The sequence below is a fragment of the Sander lucioperca genome, chromosome 12, assembly GCF_008315115.2.
Source record: "Sander lucioperca isolate FBNREF2018 chromosome 12, SLUC_FBN_1.2, whole genome shotgun sequence".
Classification (NCBI taxonomy): Eukaryota; Metazoa; Chordata; class Actinopteri; order Perciformes; family Percidae; genus Sander; species Sander lucioperca.
The window spans coordinates 2567032-2593631 of NC_050184.1; the positions used below are offsets into that span (position 1 = coordinate 2567032).

Sequence of the window (26600 nt, forward strand, 5' to 3'; positions counted from 1 at the left end):
GACCTAGAACGAGTTAGGACACTCATGTTATCCCGGGTCAAACAGGACACATGTTATCCCGGGACAAACAGCTGGCGTCACGTAAACAAAAACCGTTTTCTCTCTACCTATCCTCAAGACAGGTTGGCGCCATTGCCAATTCAAATAACAGCCAGTTTCACCGGGCTAGCTACATTGGACCAGTTGTAAACATAAAAATGGCCCCAAGTTTTTTTTTTTTTTATTTATTTTATTAATTCTTTATTGTACATACGTTCATATACAAAAGGTAAAATAAGGTAAAATATTGTAAATGGCCCTAAGTTGATTTCCTGTTGCAGTGTATGTGAATGACATCAACTGACAGTAAGTTAAGAAAGGGGCCAGGCTGTTGCCTAGCAATGGAATTCCATTGAAAAAGTCTATTCTGTGGCGCCGACCAAACTCATGCTTAATATCTGGCATTTTATTTGATTTAATTTTTAAAAAAGCCACATACATAGCATTACATGAAGGAAGATAGTTTGTCAATCATCAGAGTACGCCCTTAAATTCGGTTGTTTTCCCTCACCATCTTCAAACAACAACAGCAAACCAACTCTAAGTTAAGATAGATGTTTAGGCCATGTATTAGTAACGTCAACGGTTTTATTGCAGCGAATTTCGCCGAATTTATACCATGAGTTTGGTTATACCTCTAAGTCACACAGCCAACGATTTACAACATGCCGAGCTGAGTGCTGTCACATTATTGTAAGCCACTGCAGCTTTACCTGGCTTAGGTTTCTATCTCGAGTACATCAACGCCAGCTGTCTTGTTCCTCTTTAGCTAATAAGATTAACGTAGCCTAGTTAGCTAGCTTATGGTAGCTAGCTAACATTAGCAGTGCAACATTAAAGTTTAACTGCCGACGTAAATTACGTCAGACAACTGTGTCAACACAAGCTTGAGGTAGATAAAATACTTTACTGTTGGACAGCACTGACACTTATGTGCTTAAGTAAGAGATACAATGAGAATGAAAAGGGTTAGGTTGGCTTCCTAACGTCAATGCTTACCTTGTATAGAGGTCCCCTGTATACGATTAGCAAGAGGCCGTTGGCAACTGCAACGTGGATACAAATCACTATTTTTCCGCGAGTTTCCGTCAGATTATCAAAGACCCAGTCAATGTGCCCGAACCACGTTCTGATCAATGGGATTACAACCACGCTGAGTCCTAAAATAAATGCTTTTACACTCACTCTTCCTTCTAGCACCAACTTACTGCCTGCCATGATGGAAATACTGTGCTCAAGGAACTATCGCGATATCTAAATGTAAACCTCGCGTTGTCAATTTACGGCTTTCACGTTTTGGTTGACAGAAATTTAAATGGATGGAATGCCATTTAATTCAATATTAAATAAATAATAACATAAATAATGGGATAAATATGAACTAAAGTCTATAAAATAAATCCTGTAATAAATAAATGAGGGAATAAATATATAAATGGTTCAATATAGTTCAATAAAAAATTTAATAAATCAATAGGATATTATTTAATAAAATACGTTTTTTCAAAGGAATCATTTTATTTATTTCAGGGGACTTTTTTTTTCCTAAGGCCACATTTATTTTACTCTCTTTTTATAACCATTTCTTATATTCAAATGAAGGAGGCGTGGATATGTCACAGACTCTCAGACTAAATCAAATAGCCAGTAGCCTGGCATCGCCAACATATCGCTAACTGCAAGAGCACATCAAACATCATGAGCTCGGCAGATTTCTTTGGTTCCCAAGTTAAAGCTTGGTTTTGGTTCTGCTTAAAGCGTAACTCTCGCCAAAATGCAACCTAGGGTCTTTTTGTGACTGTACCAGAGTCAAACTTTCGTTTAAAAGCATATTTAGGACGGAATCGCCACTTTTAAGATTGACCGTATTCTCGTTTTTGGGTCAAATGGCCTTTTGAATGGGAGTGCTAGGGACACTTTGATGCTAGCCTCAAAATATCTATTTTTAAGACTTTGCTCCAAGTATCACCAGGGGCTCTACACCTTAACGGAAGCATTGAGAACATTGTTAGTGTACCCAGAGTGAATGAACGGACTCCATAGGAGGAAATGTCATTCTTATATGAGGTTCCTTTTTCAACTACAAGATCAATATTGTGTTTCACTAACGACAAAACAACAAATTATCCGTGCATTTATATGGAACTAAGCTTTAGGAGCTTTCCATCTTTACCCTCCTTTAGTAAACTCTGGGTACACAACCAATGTTGTCAAGTCTTCCGTTAAGGTGTAGAGCCCCTGGTCATACTTGGAGCAAAGTCTCATGTTGTGTCGAGCCTTCTTAGTGGTTTAAAAATAGCGATTTTGAGGCTAGCATCAAAGTGCCCCTAGCTCTCCCATTCAAAAGGCCATTTGACCGAAAAACGAGAATACGGTCAATCTTAAAAGTGGTGCTTCTGTCCTAATTATGCTTTTAAACTAAAGTTTGACTCGGGTACATTCACAAAAAGACCCTAGGTTGCATTTTGGCGAGAGTTACGCTTTAAGGCCGTTCTATGCTTCTGCGTCGAATCGACGGCGTACCCCCGCAGACCCCTCTGCGTTGACGTGAACCCCTCTCCGAGCCCTCCGCTGTAGCTCGACGTGCACCTTCAAAAAATTGTAACTTCACGTCGAGGCTACGCAGACCGCAAGGACTGTGATTGGTCAACTGGTCCTGTGTGTTGATAGTCAGTGTTTCAAGCAGCCTACTGTGGGGAGTAGCAACATGCTAGTTCACGGAATCAGCTTTGCAAATAAACTCAGACATATTGTGGTTACAATGACGGGGTTATCCATCTGTAAAGTGTCTATATATGTCAGTAACGTTTTGAAATTAGCACTTCGCCTTGTTAGCCTGGCTCCTACGTACTTCTGCTCAATTTTCATTTCTCTTCACTACTCCGTCTGGGTTTGCGGTATATTCTTGGGTTTTCTCCGGCCAAATATTTGGCGGTCCAATCAGTGAACAGAGGGAGAGGCTGAGAACGATGACGTTGAGGTTGTGACATGCGCTAGTTTGAGTTGTAGTTCCATAATGGCGGCGGAGAAAGATGCGAGCGAAGCCATTCGGTCCGTTGTGGCAACGCTGCCGAATATCCAGAAGTTAAAGCCCGAGCAAGAACAATCTCTGCTGAGTTTTGTTGGTGGCCATGATGTTGTGGCCCTCCTCCTCACGGGGTTCTGGAACAGTTTGATTTCCCAGCTCGCTCCGTTAGTGGTGAAGGAGTTGGGTAAAGGCTAACGCTAGCGATGCTAAGCCGACGTCACAAACAAACGTTAGCGATTGGTTATGGCAGATCCAGAGTGGCTCTGGGCAGATCCAATAGTTTTAAACTTCAACAGAGTACCAGCCTTCAAGGAAGTTAACACTTGTCAATGGAGAGAGGCCAGACTCTCTGGACCAATGAAATGTACCAGAGTCTGGTAGGACCAGGCTAGTGTACCAGAGTCTGGTAGGACCAGGCTAATGGACCAGAGTCTGGTAGGACCAGGCTAGTGGACCAGAGTCTGGTAGGACCAGGCTAATGGACCAGAGTCTGGTAGGACCAGGCTAGTGGACCAGAGTCTGGTAGGACCAGGCTAATGGACCAGAGTCTGGTAGGACCAGGCTAATGGACCAGAGTCTGGTAGGACCAGGCTAATGGACCAGAGTCTGGTAGGACCAGGCTAATGGACCAGAGTCTGGTAGGACCAGGCTAGTGGACCAGAGTCTGGTAGGACCAGGCTAGTACTTTGTGGGCAGTTGTGCTAAAGTTTGCTTGCTCACATAACGCCACACACCCCCTCTAGCGTTATGGCGTGAAATGCACCGTGATGCAAAGCAACCCCAACGCAGAACTCCGAAAGGGTCACGACGCCGTAGGAGCGATGTCGTAGCTACATCGTGGAGTTCACACAGAAGCATAAAACAGCCTTTAGGGGCCAAATCCGGCCCCTCGCAGATTTTGGCCAATTTAGGATCATAATACATTTTGGCCCACCTAGTTTTTGTCGCTTTATTTTCAATGTTTTTGCCAGAAGACACTTAAAACACCTGTAATTTCATAAATTTAATTAGTTGAAGACATTTAAAAACTTCACATAAAAACATAATATTCCTCCATATTACATTGTCATGAAATTCATTTTAATACAAAACAATTGAAAACTGCACCTTATTTACAATTACATCACAAAGCCCCAGAACAGAGCCTGGCTTGTGCATAGTTTTGTCAGCAGTGTGAGTTACGAGCGGTTTATAAATACATGGACGCTGTTGTAACTCAGATTCTACTTTCTTTGGCTGTTGGAGAAAAAACTGGAGAGCTTGCTTTGTGTCTTCGGTGATGATGAAGCTGGAAAACAAACAAACAAGTAAAAGGAGTATTAAGGTCTCATAGCTGTAAGAAGTCTTGTTATCCCTCCTGTCAAATTTAACCCATTTTCAAAAAGCTTCTACATCAGAAATTTGGGTTTTCTTTCAACCAAATTGTCAAAAAATAACATGGATGGTTCCCTACAATGCTCTTCACAAGTAAAATAGATGATCAGTTCACTACTTTCATTAAATTATTTTTATTATTTTATTTTATAGCATTTGAAGAAAAAAAGAATTTGATAAAAAAAACGTTGAAATAAGTGACAAAAATGTCGGAAAAATTCACTACCACCAGATACACCACTAACATGAACTTATTGGAATTCATGGTCAATAAACCTCATTTATATGAAATTAAAGCCTACCTAACTTTTTTTAGTTGAAAAAAAGCTGAAATTATGAGTTATTTCGACAGATAGGCTGTGTCTCATTCCGCATACTTCTGTCAGTACCCTGCTAATGGTCACTGACCACTTCCTGCTGTAGTGCCCACTTTCGATGGTTAGTATTGTCCCAAAAGGAACACTTACGTAAAATGAGGAGCGGTCGGCTCGGCTCGCCGCCTCTCAAAATCTGACGAAAATCTGTTAAACTGACCTTTGTTGATCTGAAATGAAGACAGATTCAGCAACTGCGCGGCCTATTTCTCTCTTAAAATGTTTTCAGAAACACGTTTCGGTGAACTATCTTCGTAAAATACGAGATCGTATTCTGAACGAGCCGCCATTATGCTCGGTTGTGAAATTCGGGAGAAGCCAGGCCCACGTGACGCGTTCGTCCAATCAGCTGCCGGTCGACGTCCCTGGTCCCTCCCCTTTCCGCTTTGTAGTCAAGAAGGCGTCCGTTTAGTGCGCGTAGGGTCCATCGTTCCACACTGAACTTTTTGACCGTTTTTAGGGGGTCATCCTGGTACTTTCAGTGCTCTGACTTTTTGCGTTATCTACACGATATACTTAAAACTAAGAGTTTGAAGTGTGACAGTAGGCGGTTTGAGACACAGCCATAGTTACGATTGAGTGGAAAATCACAGACTGTCAAAGTTTAGTCAGGATACTGTTTTATAAATGCTATCAAATTTAATAAAACATCCAAAATTCAATGAAAGTAGAGATCTGATCCTTAATTTTACTTGCGAAGAGCGTGGTATGGAACCATTTATGTAATCTTTGGGCAATTTCCTTGAAAATTTCCTTAATTCTGATGTTGAAACTTTCAAAACTGGTCGAATTTGACCCGAGGACAACAGGAGGGTTAAATATCATCATCGTCAATTCAGTCTGCTACAAACAACAGAAGAATGCCTAAAAGCTGCTGTGTGTTGATATTCACTAACAACAAAACAAAGACCTCAGAACTAAGTTTTTATAAGCTGCTGACCCGAAAAAAAGGGAGCTTTTATGAAGACAAAAGTGGATACAGACGTGAGAACGGGAAGACACTAAGCTAACGTTAGGCCCAACGTTACATGTGCAGCAAGCATTTTGTTACAAAGTCAAATATCCAAATGTCAGTTTTAGGTAGACTATATATCTGTAAGTTAAGCTAAAGCATTTTGACAGCATGTAACTTGTGTTATAGTGGAATTTTATGTGGATAAATCAGAAAGCTACAGTTTTATGTTTGAAACTGCCTTAGCTTGCTAACACATAGCTAACGTTAGCTTACTAACAGCTAACTTGTCCTCTCTGGTAGACAAAGGGTGCTAAAATAATCCTTTAACATGTTTAAATTTGATGTTTTTAGCTAGCTACAGGCACTTTGTTAGTGTTTTTAGCCGTAGGTTTCATGCTACGTTTACACGTGGCCGGCTATTTTTATAAACGGACATTTCAACTTCTCCGTTTTCAAAAGTAACATCGTGCACAGCGGTCAGTTTTCAGAAAAGTGTTCGTTTAAATGTAACCGTGTATATATGCCGTCAAGAGCACACCAGACCTGTAGGTGGCAGTGTAACGAGAAGCTCAAGCCCACGTTAGCCAATCAGAATCCCGAAAACAGCAACAACAGCAACGAATCACTTCCTCTCTCTTCTCTTCCTCGGCTGCCTAAACCTCCGTTGTCTCAGTTTACGTGCTAACGTGCAAACGAAGATTTCCAAAATCTCCACTCTGGCTGTAGTTTTTAGAAAGACTCGTTTTCAGAGGCAAATTCTCCGTTTGCGTGTAAACAAAGGGCACAAACGAAGGGAAATGTCTCCGTTTTTCAAAATAACCGCGTACGTACGTGTAAACCAGTCAGTCCTTCCAGAAAAATGTGGAGTTTTTTTGTGATTGTTGCAGGCAAAAATCCTTGATTATGCGGCACGTTTTCTTAAAAAATGCGATGGAATACGCGGGATATTTATGCAATTTTATGCGATGAAATTGCGGGAACTTGCAAAAACTGCAGTTTCATCGTGGCTTCATCGCGGGGTTTGCAGCTTTTCGATGATGTTCACGTCGCGTAATTACGTCACTTCATAATGTTCCCATGGCAACAGGGGAAAATGGCTGCTCTTGTGTGAAGTAAATGCAACATTTTTCAACTTTCTGCTAAGATATATGTGACTTTTTTGCAATGTTAATGCGGGGATTATGAAATTATGCAAGCCCCGCATATTGTGTGCGGAAATCGGCAATTTATTTAAGTACGGCGTATTTGAAAAAAATGCGGCCCCCGCATAAATATGCAGACTTTTGGCGTTTTTCCATTACATGGTACCTGCTTGACTCGCCTCGACTCTACTCGCTTCGCCTCGGCACACTGTGCGTAGTTTTCCATTGCAGATTTTAGTACCGCCTCAGCGTGGCTGGTCGTATGTCGGCTCCACGCACACACCAGCGCACAAGTATAACATCAGGCCACTTGAGCTTGTTTTACAGTTCTGTGGAGGCTCCACGCAGAGCTTTAGCCGTAGCCTGTGTAATATGTGGCCTGATGTATACTTTTGTCAGCTGGTGTGTGCGTCGAGCCAGCATGTGTGTGTGTAGTTAGGATACAGCGAAAGCTCTGCCTGGAGCCTCCGCAGAACTGAAACAAGCGGCGCCGCAGTAAACTGCCGTGACCTAACACAGAACGTGGAAGGTGTGTTGTTGTTGCCAGAAGACACATTTAGTTTCAGAAGAAGCTGGAGGCAGCAACAAAAACCACAGCTGGCTAAACTGTTTAAAAATAGCAGGTTTGTTCAGGACACCCCCGTCTGTCGCTTTCACGTCACCTTTTCTGCTCGCCTCAGCTCGCTTGGAACCTCGACTGAGGAGGTACTAAAAAAAGTACCTGTTAGCAGGTACCAGGGACTTTTTTTCGTAATGGAAAACAAAAAAAGGCGAGTAGAGTCGAGGCGAGGCGAGCAGGTACCGTGTAATGGAAAAGCGCCATTTGGCTGATTATGCATTGAATTATGAGATCGCATAATCACGTTTTTCTAGAGGGACTGGTAAACGGGGTTTCACACTGTTTTCCTCTCTGGCGTATATTAACCGGACCTGTCTGGCCGCAGTTTCTCCGTTGTTTGTAAAACTCTCCTCCGCTCCGTTAACCAACGTCTAGCTATTTGTTGTGCTAACGGCTAGTTAGCCTGTCTGCTAGCGGGGAGGTGACGTGGACCCCTTAGGATGTTTGCCTCCTTGGAATTCTTTTCTATATTTTGGCAGTAGTAACGGAGTATCCACAGCTTGCTAACACAAGCAGGAGCATCCGCAAGTGTTGACTTGTGAACTGCAAGTGAAGAAGAAGAGGGATCGGTTTTGGAGAGGGCCTCCGTCAACGTTGCTACTAGCTAAACTAGCAAGCTACACGATGCCCCCCCTCAGCTGTACACCTGGCTGCGACTCGTGCCTCCTGTTCAGCCAGAAGATAGTGGAACTTGAAGCCAGAATAGCGACTCTCCACCAGATCAAGGTGAATGAACAGTTCCTTGACACCATTATCATTGGAAGTTCCCCTCACACACACACTAATGTCGGATGTTTTGATTCCACTCTGCCCTGCACTACTCTCACCCCACCACGCACTAATACAACCTCTGTCCCTGTCGTCTCTCCTCGGCTTCTGCCGAGAACCAAGTCAGCTCTGCTGACCAGCTCCACTCCACACCAGCCTGAGCCATGGCGTATAAGCAAGCACCACAGCAGGCGGTCAGGACAGCGCTCAGGCCCAGCCCAACCTATACGACTAGAAAATCGCTACACCATTCTGATGAACGATGAGGAGTTCCCTCTGCTCTGCGGAAACCCTTCTCTGCCACGTCCCCACGGCGCTCATCCTGGCCCATCCACACAGTCGGCGCGCCCCCCTTCAGACCCAACAACTTCCACGCTGGTCATCGGAAGCTCCATGGTCAGGGACCTCTACATTCCCCCTACACCTAGCGGTCCGTCCAAGGTCTACTGCTTCCCTGGTGCCAAGGTCCGTGACATCCAGCACAAACTTCCCAGCATCCTCGCCTGCCACGCTAAGGTCGACAACATCATCGTGCATGTGGGCACAAACGACATCAGAGAGAGACGGTCGACAGCACTTCGAAAAGACTTCACCACTCTCATCACCACCCTGATGGGCACAGGAAAACGGATCGTCATTTCTGGGCCTCTACCTACCTACAGAAAGGGTGCTGAAAGATGGTCCAGACTGTTCGGGCTCCACACCTGGCTGAAACCCCACTGCGCTTCCCTGGGCATTCCCTATGTCGACAACTTCAACTTGTTCTGGGAGAGGCCCAGCCTGCTGAAACATGATGGTCTCCACCCAAACCGACATGGAGCCAGGCTGCTATCTGACAACATAACGACCACACTGAAAGTTAAGTATTGACATTCTGTTGAAAATATCACAGATTCATGCCCCCCAGGTATTGATCCTAATGGCACTTTACAAGTGAATGAATCTGAAAATGTTTTCTGCAGGGTAAAATGTAATACTAGTACTATTCCAGTTATAATCAACAATAGACCATACAAAGTGTTGAATCCCCTAAGTAATAAGGAGTTGACTGCAAACATAGTCAATTTAGCATCCAGTTCACGTCAGCCACAGGTAACCAAAAAAGGGGCAATACTTAACAACCTAATTGGAATTACAACTACCACTGCAATGATAGAACAGGATAGGAAAATTAGATGCGGTCTACTAAATATCAGATCTCTGTCTTCTAAAGCAATACTAGTAAACGAATTGATATCCGATAATCAAATTGATCTATTCTGTCTAACTGAAACCTGGCTGGGCCATGAAGATTATGTCAGTCTAAATGAAGCCACTCCTCCCACTCATATTAATACTCAAATTCCACGAGGCTCAGGCCGAGGAGGGGGAGTTGCAGCCATATTTGACTCTAACCTGTTAATTAATCCTAAACCTAAACTAAATTATAACTCTTTGAAAATCTCGTTCTTAACCTTCAGCATCCAACATGGAAAACAGTACAGCCAATTATATTTGTTGTTGTCTACCGAGCACCAGGTCCATATTGTGAATTTTTATCGGAATTCTCAGAGTTTTTATCATGTGTAGTCCTAAAATCAGACAAAGTACTTATTGTAGGTGATTTTAATATCCATGTGGACGTTGACAGCAATAGCCTTAGTACTGCTTTCAACTCACTACTAGATTCAATTGGTTTCAGTCAGAGTGTGCATGAGGCCACGCACTGTTTTAACCACACCCTCGACCTTGTGCTGGCATATGGCATCAAAATTGAAGACGTAATAGTATTCCCGCAAAATCCTTTATTATCAGACCACTTCTTAATAACTTTCGAATTCTTACTACCCGATTATACGAAATTAGATAAAAGCTTCTACGCTAGAAGCCTATCTGACAGTGCTATAGCTAAATTTAAGGAAGATATTCCAACAGCACTAAACTCATTAACGTGCCGTAATATAACAGAGGATCTTTATGTAAACTTTAGTCCCTCTCAAATTGATCATTTCGTAGACGATGCTACGGCCTGCCTACGGACGACTTTAGACTCTGTTGCTCCCCTTAAAAAGAAGACGATGAAGCAAAGGAAACTAGCACCTTGGTATAACTCCCAAACTCGTAAATTAAAGCAAATCTCGCGCAAACTTGAAAGTAAATGGCGTTCCACCAAACTGGAAGAATCTCGTTTAGACTGGCAAAACAGTCTGAAAACCTATAGGAAGACCCTAAGAAAGGCCAGATCAGACTACTATTCATCACTAATAGAAGAAAATAAGAACAACCCAAGGTTTCTTTTCAGCACTGTAGCCAGGCTGACAGATAGCCACAGCTCTACTGAGCCATCTATTCCTATAGCTCTGAGTAGTGATGACTTCATGAGTTTCTTTAACGATAAAATTATAAAATTTAGAGATACTATTCATCACCTCTTTCCCCCAACCTCTAATGGGTCACCTTTAACTGACAGACTGCTAGAAAGAACGACTAGACCTGACATATACTTAGATTGCTTTTATCCTATAAACCCTCAACAATTAATGCTAAAGGTCTCTTCAGCTAAGCCATCTACCTGTCTCTTGGACCCCATCCCAACGAAGCTACTTAAAGAAGCGTTACCCGTGGTTAACACTTCATTGCTAGATATGATAAATATGTCTTTATTGACAGGTTATGTACCGCAGTCATTTAAAGTAGCTGTGATAAAACCTCTACTGAAAAAACCCACCCTCGATCCTGAGGTCTTAGCCAACTATAGACCTATATCTAACCTTCCCTTTCTCTCCAAGATCCTTGAGAAAGTAGTCGCTAACCAGTTATGTGATTTTCTACATAGCAATAGCTTATTTGAGGACTTTCAGTCAGGATTTAGAAAGCATCATAGCACAGAGACGGCACTGGTGAAAATCACTAACGATCTTCTAACTGCATCAGACAAAGGACTTGTCTCCGTACTTGTCTTATTAGATCTTAGTGCTGCATTCGATACTATTGACCATACCATCCTCTTACAGAGACTGGAACATTTAGTTGGCATTAAAGGAATCGCACTAAACTGGTTTAAGTCCTACTTCTCTGATCGATCGCAATTTGTTAATGTTAACAATAAACCCTCCAATTACGCTAAAATTAACCATGGCGTTCCTCAAGGCTCAGTGCTTGGACCAATTCTATTCTCCTTATATATGCTTCCTCTAGGCAATATTATTAGGAAACACTCAATTAACTTTCACTGTTATGCGGATGACACCCAATTATATCTGTCAATCAAGCCAGACGAAACCAGCCAGCTAGCTAAACTTCAAGCTTGCATTAAAGATATAAAATCATGGATGGCCTACAATTTCCTGATGTTAAACTCAAACAAAACCGAAGTTATTGTGCTGGGCTCCAAACCCCTACGAACCTCATTAGCCGAAGATATAATTACTCTGGATGGCATTGCCCTGGCCTCAAGTACTACTGTCAGAAATCTAGGAGTTATTTTTGATCAGGATCTATCCTTTAACGCCCATCTAAAACACACCTCTAGAACAGCCTTTTTTCACCTTCGTAACATTGCTAAAATTAGGAACATCCTGTCTCAAAACGATGCAGAAAAACTAGTCCATGCATTCGTTACTTCCAGGCTGGACTACTGTAATTCCTTATTATCAGGATGCTCAAATAAGTCCGTTAGGACTCTCCAGCTGATCCAGAATGCTGCAGCGCGTGTTCTGACAAGAACTAAGAAAAGAGATCATATTTCTCCTGTATTAGCTTCTCTCCATTGGCTTCCTGTAAAATCCAGGATTGAATTTAAAATCCTTCTTCTGACCTATAAAGCTCTAAATGGTCAAGCTCCTTCATATCTTGAGGACCTCTTAGTACCTTATTGTCCCACTAGAGCACTACGCTCCCAGAATGCAGAGTTACTTGTGGTTCCTAGAGTCTCTAAAAGTAGAATGGGAGGCAGAGCCTTCAGCTATCAGGCTCCTCTCCTGTGGAACCAGCTCCCAATCTGGGTTCGGGGGGCAGACACCGTCGCTACATTTAAGACTAAACTGAAAACTCTCCTCTTTGATAAAGCTTATAGTTAGGGAGTGAGGAGTTGCAGTGAACGCCTAGACCGGCGGGGCAGGGTATATAGCTGCAGACACAGCACCCCTGCTTTTCTCTGCTTCTCTTTACAGTCATCAGATTTACCTATCGTATAATCAATAATATAGTGCCTCTCCTAGTTATGCTGTTATAATTCTAGACTGCCGAGGAAGTTCCTTCTTATGACACGCTCTTTTCTTTTGTTTCCTTTTATGCACATCCTGTCTCAGAAGTGCTTGTTACTCACCTAGCTCTGGGGAGTTTACTCCCCGGAGTCCTTATGTTTCTTCTTCGCCCAGAACATCGCCTCGGATTAGGGCGACACCAAGACCTGGGTCTTGGGTGCAGCTGTGGCTATGGACCTGCTACACCCTGCTACGCTCTGCGATTCCCTGCAATGCCCGACTACGTCCTGCTGCGTCCACCGCGTCCACCCATGCTCTGCTGTGCCACGCTACATCCTGTACCGTCATAACCCCAACCGTCAGACACCGCCCACCAAGAGTCTGGGTCTGCCGAGGTTTCTTCCTAAAAGGGAGTTTTTCCTCGCCACTGTCGCAATAGCCACTGCTAATGCTTGCTCTTGGGGGAACTATTGGAATTGTTGGGGCTTTATAGAGTGTGGTCTAGACCTACTCTATCTGTAAAGTGTCTCGAGATTCTCGAGCTTTTTTCAAAGTTTTATTTTTTTTTTTTTTCGTTTTTTCAACACTTTGGTCACTTTTTTCAACATTTTTATGACTTTTCCCCGACGTTTTTGTGACTTTTTCAATGTTTTGGGCACTTTTTTGACATTTTTGGCCCTTTTTCTAAAGTTTGTAGGTCTTCTGTCAGTGTTTTTGACAGTTTCTTCATTGTTTTTGTTGCTTTTCCTAACGTTTGTCTTTTATTTTTTTATTTATTTTTTTTACATTTTCAGCCCTTATTTTATTAAAAAAAACGTTGAAAACAGGTCAAATTTGACCGGAGGACAACATGAGGGTTAATTCCGGGGTTCATACATATTTTAACCAATACTTTTCATGACTTTTTGGCAAATTTCCATGACTATGTTTTCCTGAAAATGTCAATCGACATTATACAATAAGAATAAAAATCTGTGTTAAAGTTTACCCTCAGAGGTTTAACAAGAAAATGACAATGTATGTGGTTCATAGTGGGAGTCGTAATATCGCGTCCCGAATAGAACGGTGAGGTTAAGACGACGTGAAATACATTTATTAATCACATATTATTATCTTTCCAGGCCTGGAATTTGCATTTTTTAAATTCCATAACTTTTCCAGGTTTTTTCAAAACGTATGAACCCTGTAATTCATATTAGAAGGCTGCTTCGCTTCACTTCACTGACTGACTGCCAAAGACTACCTAAAGGGTTGTTACAGATATTAATGCTCTCCATGAAGAGGATTTCAAATGATTTTAGTGACCACTGAGCTCTTCTCTAGAGGATTTAGAAAGTTTAGGGCAAGATATAGGAAATACAAACACGTTTCTATTATACAACAATACATTGCGTTGTTCTTCACCTTGTCTTTGCTGGTCTTCACTCACAGCAGGAACATTAGCGGCAGAGACAGAGTTACCTATCAAAGCATCCACCATCTCTTTGTACTGCTTCTTATGGCGAGCGGGAATAAACATGCCAAATCCTGAAGAAAAGAAAGATAAAAAGTGAGTCAACAGTGACAACCTCTGAAGAGAAATTCTCGTTCTAAACCTGTGAAAGAACTTACTGACTAGAAGGTTGAAGTCCTCGTCTCTCTCTGTGAATAAGCTCACCACCGTGGTCACCAGGGTTTCGTAGTTGTCTGTCTTCTTGTAGCTCTGAATGGCCTGGAAGAGCTGAGCTGACTTTTCTGCTCCGACGGCTTTTTTCACATCAGCCAGAAAGGTAGCGGGGACGTCACTATTTGGAGCAGCACCTGATACACGTAAGAAGAAAGTACTGGAATTAATTTCATACTTAAAACTGAGGAGCACAAAGGAGCACTCAGACTCAGGAGATCAGAATATCACTAGAGATGTTCCAATACCGATACCAGCATCGCCTCCGATACTGCCTAAAACGCTGGTATCGGTATCTGGAAGTACTGGAGTTTATACACCAATCAGATACCACGTAATAAAGCCCTAAAGAAAATCTACGTTAAAGTAGTTTATTTATGTTCTTTTTCCGTTATAACTGACTGTCAAACTGGATAATTAAAGAAAGTTCTGGGGCGTTTATGTTTCACAAAGAGTTTAACCTGAGCCAAACTGACAACAAAGATAGAAATCATATCACATCCATACAGAGATAGTAGTATACAGCTGTTATACATCATATCATCCATACAGGGATAGTAGTATACAGCTGTTATACATCATATCATCCATACAGGGATAGTAGAATACAGCTGTTATACATCATATCATCTATACAGAGATAGTAGAATACAGCTGTTATACATCATATCATCCATACAGAGATAGTAGAATACAGCTGTTATACATCATATCATCCATACAGAGATAGTAGTATACAGCTGTTATACATCATATCATCCATACAGGGATAGTAGTATACAGCTGTTATACATCATATCATCCATACAGGGATAGTAGTATACAGCTGTTAAAACATAATGAAATATATGACACACTGGTATCAGATCGGTACTCGGTATCGGCTGATACGCAAGCTTCAAGAGAAATATATATATTATTTTTTTTTTTTTTTATTTTCCTTCCTCATGTTTATCCGAGGTGTAGTCGGTAGAGATGTGTTTTTAGCCTTCGTTGGAAGATGCGTAGGCTTTCGGCCGTCCCGATGTCAGTAGGGAGCTCATTCCACTATTTAGGAGCCAGGACAGCAAACAGTCGGGATTTCGTTGAGTGATTAGTTCTCCCTCGCTGTGAGGGGGCAGCAAGCAGGATGGCTGATGCAGAGCGGAGTGGGGGGGTTGGGGTGTAGGGTTTGACCATGTCCTGGATGTGAGCTGGGGCTGATCCGTTCGTGGCCCTGTATATGGCCCCTGGATATAGACTGTCTTCACCTGGGGCCTCATTTATAAAACTGTGCGTACGCCACGTTTATACATGAGGCCCCTGGTGACTGTCTAAGGCCTCATTCACACAGCCTGCGTCGGCCGTAGGACGGACTGGCAGAAACGCAGGTCTTTCCATTCATTTTGAATGGGGGGAGTAGAGCTGAGAGTACATCTTTGCCCGAATGGGTTCGGTCTTAACAAAACTCAGGAAAACTCCAAGGCCCTCTCTTTAGAAAAAATCAAAAAGCCTTTATTGTTATGGCTCGGTCATCTTAAACCTTTAAAAAAAACTCTGACGTGTTTCGGCATACAAGCCTTCGTCAGGGAGTCAACAGTTTTCAAACAGGAAAAGACTCTTATAAGCTTTCAAACCACCAATCAGAAGCCTCCATTTGGCAGAGGCAGGTTAAGGGTTGTAGTATTATACAAAGACCACTAGATGTCCTCCTTGGCACTTAATAGCACAGAATTTTCGTGACTACACACAAAGGTTACATACAATGCATGCATCACTACAACACATATTAAAAATAAAGGGTATGGTTTACAGGAAGACACTAAAATCAAGTTCTTCGTTCAGGCCTGGGTATCTAGCGGCCTGCAGTTTGTCAATCCAGAAACTTGCTCTCTGGTTTAGTTGTTTTTGCCTGTCCCCTTCCCTTAGTGACAGTGGTATATGGTCAATCCCACAGGCCTGTACGGTAGATGGGTCACTATTCAGTCTTAATTTCTGTCATTTTACACAGACTCAGGCTTGGGCTTTGGGTTGCGCGGTAAATGAGCAGTCAGGTGATGCATTTCGATTTGCGCGAAAATGGATGCTGAGGAGAGATCCACCAATTACAATTTTCTAGGCCGATTCCGATTTCCGATTTTTCATTGAGTTTGACATGCCGATACCTTAACGCTTTATTTGTCATTGTGCATAAATATGAACAATACAATACCGTTGCTGTCAACGGAAACTGGTGATTTAACGTCACCGCTTATTTTACACACAGTTTAGCAACAAAACTAAACGCTGAGGGAAGATTACTATGTTTTAATGTTGGTTTTGAGCGCTATGCATCCCCACTAACCTGGAACGGGTTTTAAACAGTAACGTTAATACAGCGTGTCGGAGGAATACAGACTCTTTTTTGTTTTCTCCTTTTTTTAATACAGCGTCTCCTACAGCGGCCAGCGGGGCGTCAGAGGCAGAGGGACCGTTAGAGCGTTAGCTTCTTGTCTCATCTGGGGTCTGATAAACAGTAAATTCATCAAAGTCAGTGTCAGTGCCCAACGCTATTTTCCGATAAACTTTAGCTAACTGTCATATTTCACGGGACCCGCGTGAGTGCGGTTTTCATGTTCCAGTTGTTCAGCCTCAGAGGGGAGAGAGAGCAGCTGACCGTTCGCCTGAGATCAGTAGAGCAAACTGCTCATTGCATAATTACGATTTTATGACATTTCATAAACAGCTGATTGAGCGGCGGTGCGCTGATGTTGCGCGATGTTTATCATGCGGCGCCCGAGTGCATTTGACCGGCATAACATCGGCATATGTCAGACTGACCAGCCTGATCACGTGAAAATCGGCCAATTTCGGTCACCAGCTGGCCAATAGGTGCATCTCTAATGCTGAGGCCTAACTTTTAAGGCCCGATTACAGCTCTAGGGGGTAGTGCATTTAGGCTGCGGTGGGGGTTGCCGCGGGGGGGGGGGAAGCATGCAAAAAAACACAACTAAATAAAATCTACTTGTGCTACATGGGGAGGTTAAAGAACACAACAGGATGTCTCACAAATGGGCCGTTTGTGACACTCTCACACGGCCCGACTACCCTGCAGCATAAAACCGGATCGCTGTTTCCCTGTCTGAACGCAGCCTTATGTTCAAACCTGCAAATGCACTGAATTCTTCAGAAGCACTGAATTCAAAAGGTAAAGGATGTCATGTCCTACCAGTGTGAGGTTGTGTCAGTCCGTGCTGGTTAAGGTGGTGTCCTCCCTTGTTGAGCTGCTGTGTGTTCAGCTGACTGCAGGCGGAGCCTGGACCCCCAACAGGCTGACTGGCTGCAGCTTTAAGGAAACAAAACATAACAGGTACAGGTCTTCCTCCTTAACAGGGCTGCAACCATTCCTCGGGTAACTCGAGTAATTCCATTACTAAAAATCAAGGCTTTGTATCATCCATTTAACTGTATATATACAGCCCGCTGTGTTTCCGCTAGGGCTGGGCAATATATTGTGATATGACTATATATATCATCTTAGATTTTGGATATCTTAATATCGTGAGCTTAGAATTATAAGGTTCTATCTCCACTTTTGGTCGAAATTGAGTTTTTCACATAATCTGATCCAGTAGGTGTGTATTAATGCCTGTGTAGTGTTATTTTTGTAAAAAAAATATTTTGTTAATAAAATAAAATACTACATAACAGTTTTGCCAGCTGGGATGTAAAAACTTTGATGCTCAATATCTCAGAACTACCCTAAACGGAGATAGAACCTTATAATTCTAAGCTCACGATATGACAGTGGTGTCTTTCCCTGGTTTAAAAGGCTGCTTTACAGAAAAGTGATGTGATTTTCGGATCATACCAGACCTACTAGTAGTTTTATTATTTGCCTTTACCCAGTGTTTCCTCTATGTTGATTTTGTAGTGGCGACCCGCCATGGCAAAATTTCTGCCGCCACGGTATCGGAAATAGGGCTGACGCACAATGTAGTCGCGGTTGCCTTTTAAAATTATCCTGCCGACATAATCGCACCGTTGTGACGAAAAGAGAGCTGAGCCAGAAGGCAAAGCTCTCAATCTACCGGTCAGTTTTCGTTCCTACCCTCAGCTATGGTCATGAAGGCTGGGTCATGACCGAAAGAACGAGATCCAGGGTACAAGCGGCCAAAATGGGTTTCCTCAGGAGGGTGGCTGGCGTCTCCCTTAGAGATAGGGTGAGAAGCTCAGTCATCCGTGAGGAGCTCGGAGTAGAGCCGCTGCTCCTTCGCGTCGAAAGGAGCCAGTTGAGGTGGTTCGGGCATCTGGTAAGGATGCCCCCTGGGCGCCTCCCTAGGGAGGTGTTCCAGGCACGTCCAGCTGGGAGGAGGCCTCGGGGAAGACCCAGGACTAGGTGGAGGGACGTCCAGCTGGGAGGAGGCCTCAGGGAAGACCCAGGACTAGGTGGAGGGATTATATCTCCAACCTGGCCTGGGAACCCCTCGGGATCCCCCAGTCGGAGCTGGTTAATGTGGCTCGGGAAAGGGAAGTTTGGGGTCCCCTGCTGGAGCTGCTACCCCCGCGACCCGATACCGGATAAGCGGACGAAGATGGATGGATGGACTGCCGACATAATGCACCCCTAAATTGTCTTATGTTTAAGTGCTCTAAATACTTCAGAAACGCTGAATTCGAAAGGTAAAGGATGTAATATCTGACCTAGTCTCGCAATGGACTAGCCAGACCTTCCTCCACAGCGCTGTGGAGGAGGGTCTGACTAGTCCACACAGCATTCTGGGATTGGAGAAAAATGTGCTCTGGTTTATTGGCATTTCTTTAAACCAATCACAATCGTCTTGGGCGCTAAGGCGCAACGGGTCCTCTGCAAAATAGCCTCGGGAAGGAACTTGTTTTGGTGGAACGTGTACGTTCAAAAATAGTTTTAGTCGTGCAACAGAAAACTCAGATTGGACAGATAGTCTAGCTAGCTGTCTGGATTTACCCTGCAGAGATCTGAGGAGCAGTTACCATAGTCCTCACAAATCCACCAGAGGTTAGAACGGCAACACAAAGAAAGAGGAAGGGGACGGACATCCGGCCGAATGAGTGAAATCCGGCCGAATTTCCGGCGGCACCAGAGCAATCAAAAAGCAGTGGAACGTCGTGGATATAGACCATGTCCTACCAGTGTGAGGTTGTGTCAGTCCGTGCTGGTTAAGGTGGTGTCCTCCCTTGTTGAGCTGCTGTGTGTTCAGCTGACTGCAGGCGGAGCCTGGACCCCCAACAGGCTGACTGGCTGCAGCTTTCAGGAAACAATAACATAACAGGTACAAGTCTCGTCTTCCTTTTCCTATTGTACTGCCAGTGAACTCTTGTGTCAACAGGAAGTTTTAAAGTGCCCATATTATGAAAAAATCACTTTTTCTGGAATTTGGGGTGTTCTTTTGTGTCTCTGGTGCTTCCACACACATACAAACTTTGAAAAAAATCCACCCATGCTGTTTAGAGTGAGATACGGTTTCTGAATGTGTCCTGCCTTCAGTCTCTGGGTGAGCTGGTCAAAATCGACACGGTTTGTGACGTCACAAGCCGAAACGAGCAGGCTAACCGCAACCATTAGCTCGTAGCGTTAGCATGCTAACGCTAATGCTAACGCTAGCATGCTACCTCGTTCTCAATAGCAAAGCACTGCTACAACACACACAAGTTCACCATAATCTACAAAAGAACTACTTCCATGTGCGCCCTCATTTAGAAGTCTCCCAGCTAATCCTGCCTTGTAACTGACCGAAGTTGTAGCAACAGCCTTTCTTTTACTGTCTATGGAGCTAGCTAGCTGACATGATCTACATCTGAGCTACTGGGCATGTGCAAGTGCAATCAAAGATAGTACAGAAGAAGAAGAAGAAAAGAGGTCTCACTCTGTAGCTAAAACAGAGACCAGGTGAAAAGAGGATCTGCAGCAGTGAGAGAGAGCGGTGCAGTACAACAACAATATGGTGTTTTTTGAAAATTAAACCATGTAAACCTATTCTGGTACAACCTTAAAATACAATTATGAACATGAAACTGAGCATAATATGGCTGCTTTAATATTCATTGAGTATGTTTACATGCACACTATTATTCTGAATATGACAATATTCAGAATTTGATACAGGTCACGTAAACAGCTTATTCTGGTTAGGAATAAGGCCTTTTTCTGAATATAGCATTTCCGATTAAGACGTGGGATATTCCGGTATTATTCGGGTTTTAGAGGCATTCTTTGGGCATACAGCGCATTCAGAATATGCGTCTCAATCGGTGTTTTTACCGCAGTTTACGGTCAGCTCTGTGTGTTGCTATGGTTGCTGTACACAAACCAACCGGCCAACAGTTTGCAAGGCTGCAGACCTGATAAGAAGGAGAAACACAGCTACTTTTAAACATTATCAAAGACTTGGATTTCAACAGGTTTTTGGATATGAGCACACATCGCTACGCCGACTTTTTCAAGAAGCTGGTTGAAGGAATGAAAGAGGGAGGCTGTGTTCACACGGTCCAACAAGTCCACCAACGCTGGGAAACTTTGAAAAAATCTTATTTTGCACGGCTACATGTAAACGGGAATATTAGTGGAATATTCACTTCCATTAGCCATGTGAACAGATTAGTCGGAATATCATCTTTTTCTGAATAAGGGCAACAACCGGAATATTATGTGCATGTAAACGTAGTCAATGAGTTGTCACTTAATACATTTTTATTTATGGGCGCCTTTCATAGCACTCAAGGTCACCTTACAGTTAAAACAAGCAAAAATACAGTTAAAAAGACATAATTAAAACAATCACATTTATTTAAAATTTAAAATAAAGCAATCAATCCATTATTTTGATGGAGAGTGTATCATGTGGGGTAGGCCTTTCGGAAAAGGTGGGTTTTGAGGGATGTTTTAAATGTGGGTAGAGACTCTATGGTATGGATGGATAACGGGAGGGCGTTCCAAAGGCGAGGAGCAGAATGGCTGAAGGCTCGAAACCCCATTGTGGACAGGCGGGCAGAAGGAGTGGAAAGCAGTGAGGAAGAGGAGAATCGGAGTGTTCGGGATGGAGTGTAGGGCTGAAGGAGTTCAGAGAGGTATGGAGGGCTTTGAAAGTGAGAAGAAGAATCTTAAAGTCAATACGGTATTGGACAGGGAGCCAGTGCAGTCGTTTAAGGAGTGGAGTAACGGGTTCAGTTGTTGGAGTTCTGGTGATAATACGGGCAGCTGAGTTTTGGACCAATTGGAGTTTATGGATGGACTTGTAGGGTAAACCAGAGAGGAGGGAGTTACAATAACAATACGGGAAGTGAATTATTATTTAACAGCAAAAAATACCAAACATTCTCTAGTTCCAGTTTCACCAATGTGAGGATGTTCTGCTGTTCTGTTTGCATATCAGTTGTTAGTAAATGAAATATTATTATTATAAAGTCAATATCTTTTGGGGTTTTGGACAGTAGCAATCAGACGGTGTCACTCTGGACTAGAGGGAGTAAGGTCCATTTTATCGCAAATTTCAGAAACTCTACAGACCAACATGAACTGAAAAAAATACAGACTATTGAAAAAATATTGTATCTCTGAGCTTGCCTATCTTGTCAGACCCATTTCCAACATGTAAAGAAGAGCGTTTTCCTACCGCTCTGCAGCATCAGGGCTTTCTTTTCGTCCACAGAGAGCGAGTGATCAGGTTTGTATCCACAGCCCTTCCCCGTCAGCTGCTGGCACTTCTCATCAAACCTCTTCTTGTGGTGTGGGCGGATAAACTGGTAGAGGCCTGTGACACAACGAGTGACTCAACTTCACATGGAAAGACAAACACAAACTGTCGGGATGCTCAGGCAAAACATAATAGGGCTGCACAATACATCGTTTTTATATGGCAATATCAACTGGCACAATAAACACATGGCAAAAGGCTGCGAGGTATCGCGGAAGACACTCAGAGATTTATCTGTTAGTTGAAAGAAAATAGCAGGAAACTGTGCTTTAAAAAGTAACTATTCTTTTTTTAATGGTGCCTTTTATATTCAATTCAATGTTCAATAAAACTAAAGAATGTTGGAAATGATTTTCTTTCATTTGTCTTAACCGTCCCGTTGTCCTCGGGTCAAATTTGACCCGTTTACAAAAACTTTCTATATTAGAAATATGACAAAAGAACGTTGAAAAAAGTGACAAATGTTGGAAAAATCTACAAAAATAATTATTTTTAAAAACGCTGAAAAAAGTGACCAAAAAAATCTGAGAAAGCGACCAAAAAAAACATCAAAAACATCGCCAAAAGGTGACAAAACCTTGTTAAAAAAGTTGGGGAAAAAAACATTGGAAAAAGTGACAAAAAAACTTGTTAAAAAATTGACAAAAACATTATTTAAAAAAAAACGCTTAAAAAGTGACAAAAAAAATTGGAAAGAAAGTGACAAAAAAATTTGGAATAAAATCGACAAAAAAGACCCTGCGGAAGGGCGCCTGGGTAGCTCACTTGGTAGAGCGCGCGCCCATATGTAGAGGTTTACTCCTCGCCACAGTGGCCGCGGGCTCGACTCCGACCTGCGGCCCTTTGCTGCATGTCTCTCTCTCTCTCTATGTCTCTATGTCTTCAGCTGTCCCATGCAAATTAACGACTAAAATGCCCAAAATAAATAATCTTTTTTTTTTTTAAAAAGACCCTGCTGAAAGCCAGACTCCAGCAGAAAGCTTACCCCGCAGCAGACTGTGAGTATTGGCGTCCTCAGTTAAGACGGCCGTCTCAGTCAGCAGGACGTCCAGGTTGTCAGTCTTCTTGTAGGTCTGCAGAGCCTTTATGATGCGGTCAAAGCTACACTGACTCAGGGACTTCTTCATCTCTGCCAGGAAGTCCTTCACCCTGCTGGCTGTCCCCCGCTCAGGGACAGTCCCCGACGCCCTCGATCTCTGCAACAAGGATGGAGGGAAATACACTGCTCACATTTGCAATGTAATGTACATTAAAAAAAAATTTTTTTTTTTTATTGAAACAAAAACATAAATATGAGTTTATTATAAAATATTGGACTAAAGTAGTTTGATTTGCATTGGGATGATCCTGTAATTCATACTACCAGGTACTATAAATTGAATAAAAAGATTTTTTTTTTTGCAGATCTTAGCCAAACTGTTTGGTTTAACAACATACAATCATGACTTGGAGGTGGAGCTGTGCAATTAATACAATTTTGGTTTTGGCTTTTAACGATCACAAAAACAATGTAATCGAGAAAAAGGATTACTTTGCACGTTACATTTTGCAACTAAACTCTTATTTTGTCTTGAGTTCTATGGGGGGAATTCAAAAGACACACACATACACAGACACATACACAGACACACACACAGACAGACATACACAAACAGACAGACAGACAGAGACACACACACACACAGACAGACAGACAGAGACACACACACACACAGACAGACAGAGACACACACACACACACACACACACACACACACACAGAGACAGACAGATAGACCGACAGACAGACACACACACACACACAGACACATAGACAGAGACACACACAGACAGACAGACAGACACACACAGACAGACAGACAGACAGATAGACCGACACACACACACACACACAGATAGACAGACACACTCACACAGACAGACAGAGATACAGACCCAGACACACACACACACACACACACACACACACACACTCTGCTATTCTCTTAAAGAGAGTATAAGTATAAATCCTCACAACGCCGTAGGCCACTTGGGATGGCTACAGCGTTAAGTGCCTACGTACAACCCTAATCTCACACCACCAACCACTGGTGCTCTTATTCTACTGTAATATGTAGCCTACCTGTTCTGGGACCAATTTGATTTTACGTTTTCCTCCCCGCAACTCATCATCCATCCTCTTGTCACATTGAAGAGACAGTGTGGACAGACGGTGTGCCTTCAAAAGAAAAATGTTAAATTGAACAATTAAGTACAGTTGTCTTGGAAATACTTTTCTATTGTCGTTTTATTTCACATCAGTGATCCTGTATCTGTACCGGCCCACTTCACACACGAGCTACAGAGATGCAAAGTCCCTCCCCTTTCCACTCGACCCCATTCCATTTCGTAAATAAATATGTACGGAAGTGAACGGGGAGAGACAAATCTGTTTTTTTGAGCCACGAATTACAGATATGATGTTCGTCAATTTAAAAGATAACTTTGCAACTAAAGAAAGTCCCAGTTTGTCGTAGTACCACTTCATTTTAAGTGAAACCTCTCAGTGAACTACATCTCTCGTCTCGCACAATATATGTCACCTCGCTTTATGCTCCGCTGCAGGCGAACTTTAGCCTGGAAATCTAGACGCGCCCTAGCGGCAGCAAATGTAATTTGCAGCCAGGGTCGACTAGCAACTCACCGTTGGCTTGCGAGCTGGAAAAACCAAACTCTAGTCAGGCCAATCACATCGTGTATAGAGTTGGTGGGCGGGGCTTATTTATTTCCACAAAGCCTCTCTTTCTGACACACTTGGTACAAACCAGTTCCATGTCAGAAAGACTGGTGGGACAGAAGACGGGTGTCTCACAGAAACACGCTACCTTCTCTTCTCCCACAACGGAGTCATCGTCCTCTCTGCAATGGTCCCCTCGGTCCAGAGCGTCCAGCAGGTTGGCTGGTCTCTTCTGACTCTCCTGCAGCTCACACTCGTACTCGATACAGATCCTGGCCATCCCATTGGCTCCAGTGTGTTCGTCTGATCACAAAGACCAGACAAAAGGCAAAGAATCAACAGAGGACTAACCATTACTCTGTGGATTTAAAGCAGGCGTGGAAACACTCCCTTTATCTTTATACTCACTGAGTTTCCTCCTCTTCAGACTGGGGAGGTGGGCGTCCAGCACCTTGGCCTTCTGGGTGTGGGAGCTTTGGGAGGATGAACAGGAAGTGTAGCAAGGGGACTGGAGAGTGTCTGGTAAAGACTCTGTCTCACAGCTTTCTGCTGCAGACTTCTTCTCTACCACAGGCCTCTAGCACATTCAAACACAACCATAAAAACACATTTATTGAAGGTGTTTGCGTCGTTTTTTTAAGACGTAGATGCAACGCAATCTGTCACACACACATAGGACCCTATCTTGCACCCGGTGCAGCGTGGCGCAAAGCCAGACACAAGTGTCTTTGCCATTTTAAGACCGTCCGGCACCCACGTCGTTTAAATAACAAATGCACCTGCACCCATCTGTGGCCCGTGGGCGTGCTGGTCTTACAGGGAGGTGTGTTCAGGTGCATTTTGGGCGTGCTGGTCTTACAGGGAGGTGTGTTCAGGTGCATTCTGGGCGTATTGCTATCTTGAGGCAGCGGGAAGTGATCGCGCCATTGACCAACAAAAACCTGGTCTAAAGTCAATAACGCAGCATTTCATTGTTATTTTAACAGAGCATTAGTAAAATGCTCCTATGCTAATGCACAGCGCACGCACACTATGCTTGTTACACACACAGGGATGCACAGCAGCACACACACATGCAGAAGATTACAAATAAATATATTACAGTGCAAATCCTCCATCATAATAGCAATGCTCCAAGGTCCAAACGCGCCTGGCTTTTAAAGGGAATGGGAGATGATCTCTGATTGGTTGATTGCATGTTACGCCCAAAACACACCTCTGATTAATGAAGACACTAAGTACAACCCTTTAGAACCATGCGCCCGGCGCACGGACCCTTTTTTTTTCCGCCGTCAAACTAGCAAAAGTGGATTTGGACACGCCCTAAACGCACCTGCACCAGGCGCGTCACGCCGTGCGCTTAGATCGTTAAACTAGGGCCCTCAGTGTTTTTATCAAACAGACACAGCAGGCTAGAATCACAGTTTACATTTTGTAGTGCTGCAATTAACGTAACGTCCACAGTGCCATGTTAAGCAGCGCTAAGCCTCTGTCCTGATTGACAGGTCGACGTGTACCCATGCCCATAAGGCATCCCCTGCTTTATCGTCTATTTTAAAATTAATGGGATCATAATTTACAAAATGAGCATCATGCTGTGTTGAAGAAGACTTGAAACTAGCGATTGAGACCATCAACTCATTATGAAAATGTTTACTGCGGTAATAAATCAAGAGAGAATTATATATATTGTTTACGCTTTCAGCATCAAACATGAGTTACTGAGTCACAGCAGACAAATCAACATCAACTAAACAGTTCATGCAAGGAATCGTATTTTTGTGACCAGTGTGAATGGTAGAACTTACCATTTTTTGTGCGACCCTGAAGAACTGAGCGACGTCACGGATTACGTTCCCAAAGCCGGCATACAGACGCACATACGGCCTGACCCACGATGGGAGCTGAGCCCTGGCATTAGAGCCTTTGAACCTGTGGAAAAAGTCTCATTATGACAGATGACAGACGATAAATTGTCATATTGAATTATAACTAGTGATGCACCGAATCCAGATTTTTGCAGTTTGACTGAATACCGAATCCACTG

The 26600-nt window shown here is 43.1% G+C and overlaps 2 protein-coding genes and 1 long non-coding RNA gene across 5 annotated transcripts in view; 1 reads left to right on the forward strand and 2 right to left on the reverse strand.

Moving 5' to 3' along the window:
• icmt (isoprenylcysteine carboxyl methyltransferase) overlaps window positions 1-1308 on the reverse strand; it is an 8021-nt gene extending 6713 nt beyond the window's left edge. The window contains exons 1-2 of the mRNA XM_031311712.2: window positions 1039-1308; window positions 1-3 (exon numbers count right to left, since the gene is read on the reverse strand). The exon at window positions 1-3 is cut by the window's left edge and continues 86 nt beyond it. Coding sequence (XP_031167572.1) covers window positions 1-3; window positions 1039-1257 — 222 coding nt within the window. The 5' untranslated portion in view covers window positions 1258-1308. The remainder of the gene's footprint in view (window positions 4-1038) is intronic.
• LOC118496536 overlaps window positions 1-2327 on the forward strand; it is a 10416-nt gene extending 8089 nt beyond the window's left edge. The window contains exons 2-3 of the long non-coding RNA XR_004899106.1: window positions 718-721; window positions 2316-2327. This is a non-coding gene — a long non-coding RNA (uncharacterized LOC118496536). The remainder of the gene's footprint in view (window positions 1-717; window positions 722-2315) is intronic.
• A 1728-nt stretch (window positions 2328-4055) lies between these two features.
• rtel1 (regulator of telomere elongation helicase 1) overlaps window positions 4056-26600 on the reverse strand; it is a 62597-nt gene continuing 40052 nt past the window's right edge. For 2 of the 3 annotated variants that reach the window (XM_031311678.2, XM_031311660.2), the window contains 11 exons: window positions 26362-26485; window positions 24962-25130; window positions 24702-24856; window positions 23960-24055; window positions 22823-23033; window positions 21757-21894; window positions 19275-19391; window positions 17334-17450; window positions 14095-14283; window positions 13888-14010; window positions 4056-4355 (listed from right to left, as the gene is read on the reverse strand). In XM_031311678.2, coding sequence (XP_031167538.1) covers window positions 4291-4355; window positions 13888-14010; window positions 14095-14283; window positions 17334-17450; window positions 19275-19391; window positions 21757-21894; window positions 22823-23033; window positions 23960-24055; window positions 24702-24856; window positions 24962-25130; window positions 26362-26485 — 1504 coding nt within the window. In that variant the 3' untranslated portion in view covers window positions 4056-4290. The remainder of the gene's footprint in view (window positions 4356-13887; window positions 14011-14094; window positions 14284-17333; window positions 17451-19274; window positions 19392-21756; window positions 21895-22822; window positions 23034-23959; window positions 24056-24701; window positions 24857-24961; window positions 25131-26361; window positions 26486-26600) is intronic. The other variant, XM_031311670.2, reaches the window with a different exon arrangement.